General features: G+C 33.5%; 1 protein-coding gene across 2 annotated transcripts in view; it reads right to left on the bottom strand.

Annotated features, from left to right (window-relative positions):
• Window positions 1–3,056: 3,056 nt before the first annotated feature.
• The window catches only part of FMN2 (formin 2), a 453,830-nt gene continuing 440,878 nt past the window's right edge, over window positions 3,057–16,008 (bottom strand). For both annotated transcript variants that reach the window (XM_044674186.1, XM_044674185.1), the window contains 2 exons: window positions 5,244–5,325; window positions 3,057–3,236 (listed from right to left, as the gene is read on the bottom strand). In XM_044674186.1, the coding sequence (XP_044530121.1) occupies window positions 3,210–3,236; window positions 5,244–5,325 (109 nt within the window). In that variant the 3' untranslated portion in view covers window positions 3,057–3,209. The remainder of the gene's footprint in view (window positions 3,237–5,243; window positions 5,326–16,008) is intronic.

Consider the following 16,008-nt stretch of genomic DNA (forward strand, 5'->3'; position numbering starts at 1 on the left):
GCTTTTAAAACATTAATAATGATCAGGCCTGCAACAGAAATTAATTTTTCCTATTTCTTCAAAAATATTATACATAAGATCTTATTTCTTTTTTTCCCTGGTTCAAAGATTTTTTAAAGATTTTCTTAGGCAACACATGTAACATATGAAAACAATTTTTATTATCCATTTTATTTTCATATAAATTAACATTCTAGAAAAAATTGAAATTGAAACACTAAATACAGTTATTGCACATAGTGATCTTTTTTAAATGTCCTGTTACTTCATTATAGTATGGTAATATACATGTAGTTGAGGGAAACAGGAAGACTATAAAATAAACAAACTAGTCTATCTTTACACTTAAAATAAATCCCAAATACAAGAGGATTAGTCTATACATAAATACAAATATGATTATGAATCAGTGCCATTAAAGTAGTCTGTTCTTTTTAGTTGCTTTCCATAGCTGGCTCAAAATAGCTAAACTTATCCCCTTTAAACCACAAAACACTACTCCTATTGCATATTACTATTTTTTTAAAGGAATCACCTTGAGTAGGCCCCCGGCTACCATAACGCATTTTAAAGTCCATTATTTTTTTCTTTTAAGCTAGAACAAAAGAAAAAAATATATATATATAATCTATTAATTAACAAATATAACTACTTTCTCATTTTGCATATTTCAACTTATCCTGGCATATTATTAATTGAGAAAAAGTCAAGGATATTTCTGATTCCTCTTAGTGTTGTTCAAATACTCTGGAAGGTCACAAATAATAAAATAAGAGTAGATTTCAATTCAATCAGAGGCTGATTTTATTCCAGTTCTTGCCACAAGCTAAAAGTCTTTGGGTATCAAGCATTTAAATTCCTTCCAAATACTGATAAAGGGTCCTTTGAGAGGATAGGATGTGTGAAACAGTGAGGAGGAAAGGATGCTGCTTCTAAATTGTTGTACCTCAGAAAATCATTACTTACTTTTAGGATGGAAAATTTAAAACTAGGTAAAAAAATATCCTCATTATAATGAAAATTCCTTTGCTTTTTTGTTAATCTTTAACAACAGTTGCCTTTTGTTGTGGTTGGGCTTCCTCCTTCACTTTTCCAACCCTATTCAAAATCTGGAATAATTTAGCAATTAAAAAATAATACCCATAATGATCTTCACAATTATTTGGGAATGGAGAACAACCAAAGATTTGGGAAAGATTGATTATACTGAGTACACAGCACTTATATATTTAAAATACAAAATACAAATACAGACCTGAGACTGATGTGAAGAATTCACTAGGAATAACACAATCTTTCCTAAATCTCAGTGCAGCGTGGTAGAGTCTAGCTGCTAATGAAAATAGAAACATTAATTCACATCACAATAATTTGAGAGCTTAAACCCAAGGTTAAGTTTTCAGTAAGTTTTCAGCAAGTTTAGATTCTTTGTAATTGCTGCCCCATTTATGTTCTTTTGGTACTATTCCATAGGCTTAAAAAATAATTATATGATAAAATATAATAAATTAAAAGGTATTCCTTTTGGTTTATGTCTGAGTATCTGGCTGTTGCTTTTGCATGTATTGTGGTGTGTGGTGTGAATTTCTTGGGGAAATGATCATTTTAATTTAGTTTCATTTTGGAAAACTTATGGTTGTATTATGTGCTTCAATTGACTTCAAGCTGACTAGAAGATCAGTCCATAGCCAGATGAAAATGAATTGATTTGATTTCCTTATATTTAGTCAGATTCCTATCATTCGAATGCTAGGTTTTATTGTCATGTATGTTTCACTGCTCTTTATTTTTTTTTAATTCAGTGATTTAAAGAATGGGTATTGCTCTAAGAAAATATGTAAAGGCTGTAGCTCTTAAAGAGTCCACTTTAATTACTATTAGGACATTTTAGTAGATTTTAACATAGGAAAATTAAAGATGATTCAAATCAATTCAATTCAAATCAAACTATATCAGTTACGCCAAAGTGTAAAGCAAAATGTGGTTTAAAAAAACTGACAAAAACTGATAAACCTAATCAATTCTCAAAAGAAGCAAAAATCCTGGGGGGCAGGGAGCTGCCAGCTAAAACACTTCCTATTGATTCTTCTAGAGTGTATATAGGCTTCTTGAAGTGGGAAGAACAGTGGAGAGACAATTTAAAAGTCATTTGCTAACAGCTGCTGTGAATGAATAATGATTATCATTGATAAGATAGTACAAAGACTATAGTAACCAAAATTGGGTAAAAGTCAATAAAAAAAATTAAATCCTTACCTCTCAGAATTAATCAAAGTGGAAGAGAGGATAAAGGCTAGGTATTTGGGATTAAATGACTTGCCCATGGTCACAAAGCTAGGAAAAACTAGGATATATCTGAGGCCAAATTTGGACCTAGGACCTCCCATCTCTAGGCCTGGTTCTCTATTCACTGAGTCATCTAGCTGCCCCCAAAAGTTATTTTTGATGATGAAATTCAATTTCATTTTCTTGAAAGGTTATTCCAAAAGCAGAGCTAAAAGAAGTAAAGGTGATTTGCATTTTTATCAGACTGTAAAACATCTATATGAAAAGAATATTTTGGCACATTTTTTCTTTAATTTTCCAGAGAACCTAGAAGACTCTGCCCACTGAGGGAATGATGAACTCTGATGAATATCTTTATATACTGAGAAACCGAGTTTCTCTAGAATTACAGGAATTAGCAAATGAAGGTGGATTACTAAACCATTATATCATGAAAGATTAGGAAATATATCCAAGAGATGCTTCACTAGCCTGGAAAATTGTCTTATTCAAACCTTTTGAAAACTTATAGGCAATGAACAAGAAAAAAAATAGACTGTTAGTTAAAGATACACTTAAAAATCAACCTGATAAAAATGGTTGTTTCATGATGAAGAGTTAAATATGTGTCAAAATCTTGGCAACTCAAATAAAATTTTAAAAGTGATAGCCGCAAAAGGAGGACATATTGCATGTAAAAGGTTTTTTTTTTTAAATGTAAAAAGTAGTTTATTTTCTGGGTCAATAAATTTAATTATTTTTAATTTTTATATTTAATTTGTGCACAGTACAGAGGAATTGATCAGTGAATAAGTCAAGAAAACAGAAACTAGACTTAGGTCAAGATGAAAATATGATCCAAATGATGTAGTTTCCTTTCCCGCTTTATACATTGAACTTTGTAGATTTAGGGGCAATGCTATATCCACTCTGACTTCTGGTGGTCAGATTTTCATGCTTATTTTTGCTTTCTGAAAACAGACAAGATAGGAAACAAAGTTAGACACCAGCATTTCCAAGAAGTTTAGTGACATCAATCCTCCTAAATACTAAGCACAACTTTTATACTTGGACCAGATTCCAAAGAAGATATTAAATGCCATTCATGAGCAAGCTTCTTTCTAGTGCTTTCATTAGATTTACACAAACTACAGAAGTGTTTTTAATGTTCAGCTTTGTGCTGTGTTAAAAAGATGTTTTTAGTATCATATGCCTCTGCCCCCAAGTCAACCAGAATCTCCTCCAGTTTTATGTACCATGTTTCTTGACAAGTTTCAGAAAAAATGTAAGTAGAATTAACAAATCAATGTTTTCCTTCGTTTATGAGCCTTTAAACATATGTTTCAATTAAGAAAAGAAAACACTAAAGAGAAGCTGTCTATATACAATACATTTTAAGGTAAAATTTGAAATGACCTAAATGAAATGAATTATGATTTGTAGGAAAGGAAGGAAAATAGTGATAGTAAGTAATGTATGGTTTCCTAATCATATCATGATTTTTCACTTTTAATAATATTCCATTTTAGATAATTGCAATAACTTGTCATCTACAATGCTGGCAAAGCTCCAATTGCCAAAGTGCTTTAAATTTTAAAATATAAATCAAGTGCTCAGTTAGAATCTTCTGTCTTTGGTAGCACAAAACCATTTTCCAAATTCTGTAACCCAATACTTCCATCTGTGATCTCATAGATGTAGGTACTCCCTCCAATTGAATAGAGGCTGGTGCAATGACAGAGACAATGATGAGATTGCAAGTTATCTACCTGGTCTCAACTGTATCATTCTTGTTCATTTGCTACCATAAATCTTGTATGAAGAATTCATACATTGCAATGGAGAGTTTTATGTTAGTGTAATACTTGAATCATCCATTGCTTACTTTACTTTTGTTTCTAGACCAAGCCACCTCTTTTCCTGATCATAATTTTCTAGAATAATTCATTTTTAGCCATTTGTTTCAGGCAAATCATCATTGGTAATTTGCTATGATCTACTTAACACTAATGATGTCTCTCCATTGCCATTTAATTTGCCCAATTTTGATTCTTTAGAGATAATAGTTGTAGCCATACTGTATTGCTAGGAGAACATTGATTGTATCAAGCCCAAGAATACTATGGATCTTCCTTAATGGAATTCACAATTGCTCAAAAGAGTTTGGCCAAATTTTTACCACATGAAAATAAAGCAAATGGATACAGAATGTTTATTAGTCAGACTATGGTATATGGTTGAATGGATAATCCATTGAATGGCACTGCAAATGTATTCTTGGGCTTGATACAATCAATACAATGTGTTACTTAAACGAAGTCACCTGTGGAACTCCTGATGCTAAATCTCTTCTCTGTATCTAAATTCCCACAGTTTAATTACCATTTCCATTCTCCATAACATATCCATTATACAAATGATTTGTTTTCACTACTGGTGAACAAACTTGTAAGCTTAATGCTCCCTTCCCCATGATTAATAATTTGCCACATTATTTACATGGATCAAGTAGGCAAGAAGAAAATCTTAATTTGAGTGGTTAAATTCAGCTCATTATCTAGCATCTGTTAAACAACCATCTTTGTAATGCACTCCTGGTTCTGAATTTAGACTTCACAGCCTCAGGCAAAGGACAACACTAGTTGGAATTTCCCATTTTTCTCCCTATCCCAATAAAACTAATTGAATTGTAACATTTACTCTAACTTCAAAGAGGAGTCCGGAGAAAGTTTGAGAAATGGTTTCCCTTTTGTCAACAGTATCATCTTCTTTTTCAGTTTGAAGATTCTGAACATCCTTGCCCCAGCCCAGCCACAGCATTCTGTCTCTGAGCAATTGCATGAGCTAAACAAGACTCACAGCTGATATCAGCATGAAGGGAAAAGAACCAGTTGAATTGTATGTGTATTCTCATGTGTATTTTAAAAGCAAGTTCTGAAAGCCATACTTCATAAACAAAGAGGATGCTATATACTTACAATTCCAGAATCATGTTTCGGCTTTATTTTATACAGAGATTTTTCTTTTTTCTGCCGACACACTTCCTCTGCTTCTTTTACTCTAAAGAGGGAGAGAACACATTTTGAAATGCAAGCTGAAGAACAATAAACAATTCCTGGTATATAGCAAGTGAGAACTTTATAGCCAGTAAAAGCTTCAGAGAGGAGCTTTTAATCCATATCCCAGTGATATGATGGAAAGCTTTGCAAAATGGTGTCTATTAAAAGTAATGAAGACAAATTTCAAAGTCTCCTTTTGGAGACTGCATGATGGTAGCAGAATGACCACTCCTTCTGCAAGCCCAAGCTGGCAAAGAGCAAGCTGAGGCAGATCCTGCCAGATTAGAAGGACTTGGAATAAAATCAGCTTTTTTTTTCCACCCTATTTTTAAAACTTCATTTTCTGAAGAAACAATCTGAAAACGGTCTTGAAAGGTTTTTTTTTTTAATCAAGAAGTTTCTTAGTGTCTCTCATCTATGAACTTATAAAAGCTTGAAGAAAAATTCACACTTTAGCCTCACTTAATGATTCCCTTTTCAAATTCACAGTTTTTGTTTATGGAAATGGGAAAAAAAACATTCCTTATGTTGGAGAACAGAAGAAACTAACTTGTTGCTGAATGATTAGTGTGTGAATATGGCCAAGTTACTCACTAAAGGCCTTAATTTCCTCATCGATCATATATAAGGATAGATCTAGATAATCTCTAACATTCCAGGCCTTGATACTGAAATGATCTATGAGTCTGTGAGGCTACTTTATGTTAAAAAGATCATCTTTCCTTTTAGAACTGTGCATACTATATTCCTGGAAAAATAATAACAACAAAAAAGGCAGGCACTCACATCTTAACCAAACCCTTTTATGCAGCTCTAGAAGACCAATTTATCCAAGAGAAATGTATAATAAATATACTTTTCAAATCCTGTCTGTGGCAAAGCTCTGATGAAGGAATTCATCTTATACACAGTGAATGAAACATTTACTTTTTACAATTGAATGAAACAAATACAGTCCAATATCAGTGGCAACAAGATTAATGATACAGTATACATTAAAGCATGACAAATGAAAGCAATTCCTTTGGACATAAAAAGCCTGCTGGCGTTGATCTTGTTAGTAATTCCAGAAAATGATGACAATTTAGAAGACACTCCATTGTTGTTACTTTTATTACTTTCTACCCAAGCAATAAATTGTCTTTAATCCTCCCTCTAAACATTTGCAGAAGAAAAAAAAAGTTTCTTTATACCAAGCTAATGATTGCAGAGACCACATTTTCCCCTGAAATAGCTACCAGTAAATTTAAGTTGAAGTATTTGGATGGGACATTAAGAGAGAACTTTTTGTGCACTTAGTCAAAATCCTGTATATCCTTCTATTAAATTCACTTTGTCTTTACATTTTTTTCAAATTCTGTTGGCATTTAAAATATTTCTTACAAGTTTCTAAATAATTAAAAATCCGATTTTTCTACCTTTTTTATTCTCTAAGAACATGACTATGAATAGTTGAATATAATGATAGACTTCTTTTCATTCTATTCTAAACTAAAAAATTCTATTTATGTTTGTAGAGAAAGACATTGATATTCAGATCAGTTGATTGGCATTTAATAAGAAATATAAAAGAGAAACAGTAAGCTGAAGAAGCTTAAGTTTTAAACATAAAACAAATAGTTAGATGAACAATTAATGTGCTGTCACTCAAAATTTGAAGTTGTTTAGGAAGGGGACCAGGAAAAGTCAAAGGTTTACAAAATGGAGTACACAAAATTCAGATGCATGAGTAACACCAAAAAAGTAAAGGCAGAATGTATTTTGGGGAGGGGAAAATCACTTGTCGAATGTGCTTTTTGAGGTTTCTGTAGAATATCCAAATGGAGATGGGCATGCGTAACTCAGAAAAGAGGTAAGGAATAATATTTGGATGACAACTTCTTAGGTTAGACCTGACACCCCAGGTACGAATGATATTTCTAAGGGAGAGATTGCGAAGAAAGAAGAGGGACAAAAATATCAAGATTTCAGAGAATAGATCAGGAACCACACTACCTACCACATTGTAAGTATTTAATAAATGCTGGTTGGTTGGTGAATTAATTATCTGATTGACTGAGTAAAGGAGATAAGGAAAGAATAGTATAAGAAAAACAAGGAGACTGGGGCATCTTAGAACCAAGAGCAGTAGGGATTGTCCACAAAGTGCCAAGTGCTGTATTGAGTTCAAGAAAAAATGTTGGTTGAAAAAGAATGTCTTTGGATTACATGATTAGAAGAGATTGGTAACCTTTGAACATTTTAGCAGAGGATCAAAAGTCATATTCCACAAGTCCAACAAGACAAGGTTGGGTAAGAATTGAAAGGAAGTTTCAGTTATAGAAAATATTTTCAGGAAGTTTAGCATGGATAGGGAAGAAGAGATCGTGGCTAATTTTCTCAAAATCTGTGATCTTTTTTGAATATCATTTCAAATATATAAAAAAGAACAAATTAAAAAACTTATTTAAAGCTGGCTCCTATTATTTGTCTCATTCCTGGCATTCAAAAGCTCCAATTATTAATTGCCCAATACTTAATTGGATTGGTTTTCATCCAAAAGCAATTCTTCAAATTTCTTATCTGTATGGTGAAATCAGGCCCAGTTCTCTAAAATAAATTTAACAACAGAGCAAATGACTCAAATGCAACAAGGCAGCATGTAACAAGAAGTGAAATTTGTATTGGGATTGAAGAAGCCTAAAAGATCAAAGACGTTACTTCATATATATGGTTGTAGAAGATAAACACAGCAAAAAGTCAAAATTTTTGTGCTACTAAGATGAGGTAAAGAGTATAATAAGGAGCTATAATCACATAATACCAGAAAAAGAGGTACAATTATATTTTATAAAGAGAATATATTCCAGTATATCACTTGATTTCATACACCAGAACTAGAGGGAGAGGTAACATAGAAGGTAAAAAGTGTACATGATAAAAGGAAAAAACAAGCAACACAACCAAACAAAAATGACATCTCTTTCTTTGATCAATGCCTAGGGTTAGATTTTCAGCAGGTATAGGTCAACCATCCATCCTTCCCAAGGAAATATTTGTGAAAGAGAGCCCATTTCTCCTTCAGCGACAGGACTGAGATGAAGGAAAGGAACCAGAGGCTAAGTACCCTATAAACAATGTCAACCAAATTAATTTCTTCCTAAATGGTAAAGTCAAGATCAGATATCTGTATTTTGTGAACTCATTTTTCTATTCAAATAAACATTATTTATTTTAAAATCTACAGGGTTCTAGAATTATACAGACATATATATGTATACATATATTCTCTGCCCTTAAAATGCTTATATTCTATTAAAGGATTATACATATACACAGAAAAGCATATATAAAATAGGTATGCATGAATTAAATAATTTTTTTTGTTTTGTATGGGGAGAGAGAGAAGAACATTAATCAGTGGTGAAATATGGAAAGGTTTACTGAGGGAGAAAATAGCACCTGAGTTAAGCATTAAAGGGAGGTAGAAATTACAAGAGATCTAGGTAAGAAGAGATAATATTTTATGTGTGGAGGCAGCCTTCCTCAAAGTGGGAAAACAAATGCTATATACAGTGACATACTTGAATCCCAGAGGTACTAGGAGCTGGAGGCAGGAGGTAGGATCTAGGAGAGTGGTAGCAGGTAAAGATACAGGCTTCAGTGTCAGGAAGCAGAGTCTGGGTTTTGGTGTCAGGGAACAGTAGCAGGTAATAGAGATACTGTCCCTAGCAGCAGCAGATAGCAAAAAGTAGGCAAAAATGTATTTCCCAGTAACAGTAGACAGTGAAGAGGATTCCAGAGGCAGTAGCAGAAGAGTGGGTACTGACACATGCAGTGGCAAATAGAAGTTCCTCTCAAGAGCATTGCTTGTTGTAAGGTGATGCTGATTGGTCCTACTTCCTTTCCCACAAGCTGTTCTACTTGGTTTCTTCTCTAATTTCCAGGCTTCTTATCATGGAAATTGATTCAGCTTTGGTACTCAATACTTCCTCAATACCTTCCACTTGCTTCTTCCCTCTCATCAGGGGTTTGGAGGTCAGAGCAAAAAACTCTCAAAGCTTCCTTATATTCAGGATTCCCATCAGCTGCTATACTTGGTTTCAACTCCACTAACATTATGTCCCCCAGCTGAGTACTTTCTGGCTCCCCTTCTTCCTTCTTAGTTTCCTTTTGTGTATCATGTTTCCCAATTGGACTGTAATCTCCTTATGTGTCAGGGACTATCTTTTTCTTATTCGCATCTCTAGTGCTTAGAACAGTGCCTGTCTGTTCAATACTCAGTTGTCTTTCCTGCTTCCACACAGTGTTTAGCACATCATTAGTGCTTGGTTCTCTCTATGGACCGGAAGTAACATTAGACTGAGAGTAAATATCAATATTTTTACAAAGCTAAAAGAAAAAAGCGAGGGATGATATACAATGAATATCAAACAGTTTTAAATTTTCTGTAAGCTTTTAATTTAGTTATATTCTTTTCCACTAGTCTAACACATACTACCAGAGCAACTGAATAGAAGTATTTTGACATTACTATGATAAATGAAATCCAAAGAAGAAAGTGATATTTAAAAGAAAGGATGATTCACAGGTTCTCCTTGGATAGGCAAAAAAAATTCCTAGAACTGGCTTAATAATTTGCCCCAGGTCAGCAAGAAATATATCTCAGAGTTCATTATAAATATTTGCAAAATGATTCAGGACAATTATAAGGGACTTATGAGAAAGAACACTATCCACATGCAGAGAAAGAACTGTGGGAGTAGAAACTCGGGAGAAAAACATGTGGTTGATCACATGGTTTGACGGGGATATGGTTGGGGATGTTGACTTTAAATGATCACTTTATTGCAGATAATAATAATAAGGAAATAGGTTTGGAACAATGATACATGTAAAACCCAGTGGGATGGTCGTTGGCTCCAGGAGGGGAGAAAAGGGAGGGAATTAACATGAATCACTTAACAATGGAAAAATATTCTAAATTAATTAATTAAAATTAACAAACAAATATTTGCAACAAGACCACCATAAAATTAATCACAGTTTATTCCCCAACTATCATTTCAGAGAATAAAAAGGTAGAGAAATTTCATAAAGAACTTGATAAGAGTCTTCAAATTACTTTACCCATACATTTTGATTCTTGGTATCTTCAATGGAAAACATAGGTACAGGCAAGAATGGCAAAAATGTATTAGAAAATATGGATCAAAAACAAGGAATAAGAGTCTGAAGAATTGTAAGTTACACAGAAGCACCACATCTATACTTCAGCAATACTTTCTTTGAGAGAAGAATGAGAAGGCAATGAGAATAACAATTCAAAAATGAAAATGATTATATTTTCATTTTTAAGAAATGACTCTAATGATGTGGAAGTTTGTTATAGCCACAGCACTGATCTGTTTGAGTAAGGATCAAGGTATAAGACATAATTAAAATGAACAAAATATGACATACAATGATAACACCCCTTACTGGCTACTCTCAATTTATACTCATACACATGGGTTGATTCTCCAAGGGGAAGATGCTATATTGAGGTTCAAAAAGTACCCATAGGTACTCACTTTAAAAACAATAGTTCATGAATTTTTAATGGTATTTTCTCCCTTAACAACCAGAAAGTAGATGCAATTAGTTCAAAGCAAAGGTATTTATTAAAATATCCTGGTAAGGAGATGAGCTAAAAATATTCCCCTCATGATACGGGGAAGCAGTCTCTTACTAATACACAGAGCATCTGTGGGGAGAGAATAGGCATGAGCTTACAAGTGCATGTGTGTTGAGACACGTAACCAAGGCTATCCACCCCTCTAGTATTGCTGAGCCTTGAAAATTTTTTCCCTACTGTAGAGTTGTCACAAAGCTCCCTCTGGAAAGCAATGCCTTGGCTATGTGAATAACTTAGGTGGGTTTCCTGCTTCTCTCTATAGTTCAGTTATTAAATGCTGAGGCTTACTCTCTTTTCAGTCCATAGCAGGTTTTTGTTGCTAAAAGGGCTCACACTTGTTTAAGCTGGAATTTGAGCAACTGCTTCTCTGTATAGAGTATGTTTCTGCTCCCTGAAACTCTGCCCCAAATTTTCTAAAACTGATCCTTCACCTGTTGGATGCAGGGACCTTTCTCTGGGAAAGAGAAATCATGGCTTCTGTGGTTGGAGAGGTAACAAAAGGTAGAGTGGGACTGTGCATTGACTTTCTAACTGACTCTTGAACTTAGTTTTTAGAAATTAACATTTTAAATCTCTGAAAGTTTATTTGTGATCCTTATTTTTCCTTTCTAATGACATTGCTCACTGGTGATTCAGAAACATGTTCATACTTTATAAAGGGATACAAGGATGATTACCACCTTGTTGACACATTTTAACCTTATTAGCTATGACTACATCCTATATCAACTGAGTTACGGGATAGTGTACCACCTTTATATTTCCCCCAGCTACACATTTGGTGTCCAGTTAAATCAAATGGAGTGCTTTTTGGAAAAGTGAAACAATTCCAAAAGGGCCTGCAAATTATTTTTTTTCTTATGAGTATAAAGTGGGCCTGTGAGGTGTATTCATTTTCAAATTCATGGTTATACAATTTCAATAATCAGACATCATTTTGCAAACTACCTATGTATTACATCCTCTCTTGCAAAATCCTATTGAAAGCCAGATTGTTCAGATAATATAAAAGGAAAACAAAATAAAATCTCCCCTCTCTGAGGGAAACCTGGTCCCTAAAGGGCTCCCAGAAGATATGGAGATCTACCCACAGAAATTAGGATTGAAGAGTAAACTAGAAGTAGCTTCTTCCCAGCCTTCTAGTAAGAAATAACTGGATGAAGATTCCTGACTCCCAAGAAACACATACAGCACCTGAAATTTCCTCAGACATCTGCAACACATACATATATGATTAATATGCAAAATACATCTTATATACTTTAGATTCCATTATTATGTGACTAAAGTTTTCTTAGCTATTTTCTCTCTGTTAGGATTCTCCCTGTAAAGTGGCTCTTTGCTTTACCTAATAATCATATGTTCGTATACGCATTCTCAGAAATACTGATGTTAGGCTTATCTCAGTTTTCTTCTTGATAATTTTTCCCTATTATTCCGTCATCTAGCTTTCTTAAAATTCAAGAACAAAAACAAGGCCATTGTAGAAACGATGGTATGGAGTGACCATCAGATCAGAGATGAAGGGTATGATTTTTTTTAAGCTGTCATGTATTTACTTTCAGCTTAGTTTTGATGGAATGCTTTCATTTCTGAAGCTTATAGAATTAATAAGTGCGAATTACTTTCATTTATTGGCTAGACCAAATGACTGCTGAGTGCTCTTCAATTTCTCAAATTCTATGTATTTTTGGCTATGATTTTAACTCATTGATATACATTGAATTTTAATTCTGATTTCGCTATCCTCAGTAAAAATAAAACTTTGGGAAGAAGGAAGAAGAAAATGAACTTTTAAAAAAGTATCAAAGAAATATATCTTTAAAATCAAGGGATTTTTATAGTACAAATTGGTGATACTTTTTATGTCAATGAATGAAGAGCAGATAGATTAGATTAGGATGTTAAATGCTATGCTATCATCCCTATAAAATATCTCAACTCCTCTAAGACATTTCTCTACTTCAGTGCAGGCTATGGAAATTAGACTTAATGAAAACAAAAAACCCTAAAATTATTAATTTATTTGAGAACTTCAGAATTTTTAGTTCTCAATCATCTCTGTAGGCCTAATTCTGAGTGCATTTTAACTTCCTGGCCACTTTCCCAATCCTTCTAATATCTGGCAAGCTGTTAATAATCTCTCCTCATTGTCTAAAAAGGGTATAGTCATGCAAAAGAAAATTAGTCTGCTGTGAACCAAAGAAGTATATCATTTGGAATGTTGGAAGTAAAATTAGTGTAAATATATATAAGACATAGTACATGCATATTATAATCTGAAAATAAATATGTATGTAAGCATAAATATGAATTTTGTTGTTTTTCAGTTATTTCAGTTGTGTCTCATTCTTTGTGACACCATTTGGGTTCTACTTAGAAAGATAGTTGAGTGGTTTGTCATTTCCTTCTATAGCACATTTTATGAATGGGGAAACTGAAGCAAACAGGATTAAGTGATTTGTGCAGGGTCACATAGTTAATAAGTGTCTGAGGACAGATTTGAACTCAGGAAGATGAGACTTACTGACTCCAGGCCTGGGACTCTATCTGCTGTGCCACCTAGCTACCACATACATATAATATACATCTATCTATCTATCCCTCTACATTATCTATCTATCCATCTCAGATTATCTTTCTCATGACATGGATAACTAAAAGATTAATAGTTTCTTCAGTGAAATCACTGTCTAGCATAATTATTTACCAATATATGCTCAGATTAATCAAAATTAAATAGCTATACTGTTTAAAGTGTAAGCAAAACTCATAGTCAAATGAAGCTTGTCATTTAAAAAGTAATATAGTTCATATTTTTTTCCAGGTAAGAAAATCAATTTATTGATGAGTCTAGCAATAACCAATAAATTGATCAATGACCTCTCTCAGTGGTCCAAAACTCAGAAATTCCACTACATGGTTCATTAAATGCAATTTGTCGAAGCTCATTATTCAACCCTCTCTTAGATATCCTAAGAATGTCTATTTGGTGAACGACCAATGAGGAGGTGGTATCCCTCATATAGTTCATATATTAAACACAAAACCCAATGTTTTATATTTCACCTGAAAATTGAAATGAATTTTAAAAAACTCCACATACTTAAATTACATAATCTTTTAATGTTATTTGGGCACAATCTACATTATCTCTTTTGAGCTTCACTATTATAAATATTACCATGATCACCAATTAATAGCCGAGAAACTGAGGCTCAGAAAAAATATACTGATTCATTTATAAACATTGAACTAGATATTGGATAGATATAAGATTTGAATTAGGTCTTTCTAACTCCAAATCCTATACTCTAAGTCCTATGTCATGGATCTTCCCAAATGGGCTTTGTTGGTCTTTCATTTTCAAAGAAGACCAGGGACATCATGGAATGATGTTTTGACTTGTGTGATCATTGGATTTAAATGAGGCAGCATTGCACAAAGTCACCAGTATCACTCTTTCTTCCAGAGTCATCAAAGTCTAATGGCAAGACAAAAGTTAAGATGACTGGTAATGATCCAGTGTACAGTGACTTCTTGAATTCTTCAATGTTTAACCAAACTTTTAGTGCTTCACTGTGCCTGCTTCAGCCACTTTCATGGCTATTGGAACAAATTGTTCTCACCTGCCACTGCTGCCAGGGGAAGTCTTCACATCTCTGGGGTAGATATCTGACTAACTCACTGATGGATTCACAGGATGGCCTGTTAGTTATCCTCATCCTAATTTAGCCTGCTTGCTAAGATGGTTTGCTAGGCTAGGTTGTGGCTTCTATGAATGCTAGAGTTTTCTGGAGCCACAAATGAGGAAAGCAAAGGAGGGCTTAGCAAGCAAGCCCTTTCACCAGAGGTACTAGTCTTCCTCAAATACCCTATATACTCTCAAATGGGCTTTGAAGGTATTAGGAAGGATTAAGGATAGAGTTAGGGGGGAAATTCCTGATTCCAGAGGGATTATATAGGAGATATATAGGAATGATACAGAATATTATTCTGTAATGTCTGAAAAGTTGAAAGAGATAACTGGTCAAATAATCAAGGCCTTATTTAGTCAGTATTATTAATTCCACATTTGTGAAGATAAAGCAAGTTTGTCTGAATTTAAAAATTTTATCTTATCCATGTTGATGTAAATCTTTCTCAAACATATCATCTACTTTCCTAGCTTCTTAAAAGGAGGTACTACACATAATTTAATCATTGCTTGATGATTTATCTTCACTAACTTTCCCTAATGTATTGTATTGTGCTCTAATGCCTCACATTATTCTCCTTATCAAGTACTAATACTGAACATGATTGCATTGCTAGTTTTATTCCTGATATTACATTTTACTTTTTTCACATATTGATTGCAAGCTATACATCAGCTCTCAAAACTTATTGCTATTAGTAACTTTTTCTAATGTAATTGTTTTATTCCATTTCCTTCTTTCATCCTACACTCCCTTTTCCCTATAGTGCTCCTTTTTACATTTTATATTTGTGCCAGCTAGGGAAACACATAACTGTAATCAGTAAACTGGTTTAAAATACATATTAAATTAGAGTTAAGGCAATAATAACATGCGTAGTAGGCCTTTAATAGATGTTTTCTGAATTGAAGTGAGAGGACTCACCTCTCCAGAATAAAGTACATGCGTGTCAACAATCTCAAGATGCTTTTCTTTACTTCTAGTGGGCAAGTAATATGTATGTCTTGCAGATAAGGGGAAATTACTGTAAATCTAGCTAACATGGTGAGACTTCCAACATAATTACACAGAAGTGGCATCCATAAAGATAGAAAGCTATACAGATATGAATTTAAAATCTTGAAATCTAAGTTCACCAAGTCAGGAAAAATAATGCCACTCTCAATCAGTCAGACATATTATTCAATAAAACTTTCTGACCATCTAGGACTGCTATGACACTATTCAGTGGGGAGCAAGTCATACAGTTCATCATTAGGCTGACTTGACATTCTATCACCCAGACAAGTGATCATCAAGAAAGAAACACAAAGTCTTCAATTGTTTACTA

This window comes from Gracilinanus agilis, chromosome 4 (assembly GCF_016433145.1).
Source record: "Gracilinanus agilis isolate LMUSP501 chromosome 4, AgileGrace, whole genome shotgun sequence".
Lineage (NCBI taxonomy): Eukaryota > Metazoa > Chordata > Mammalia > Didelphimorphia > Didelphidae > Gracilinanus > Gracilinanus agilis.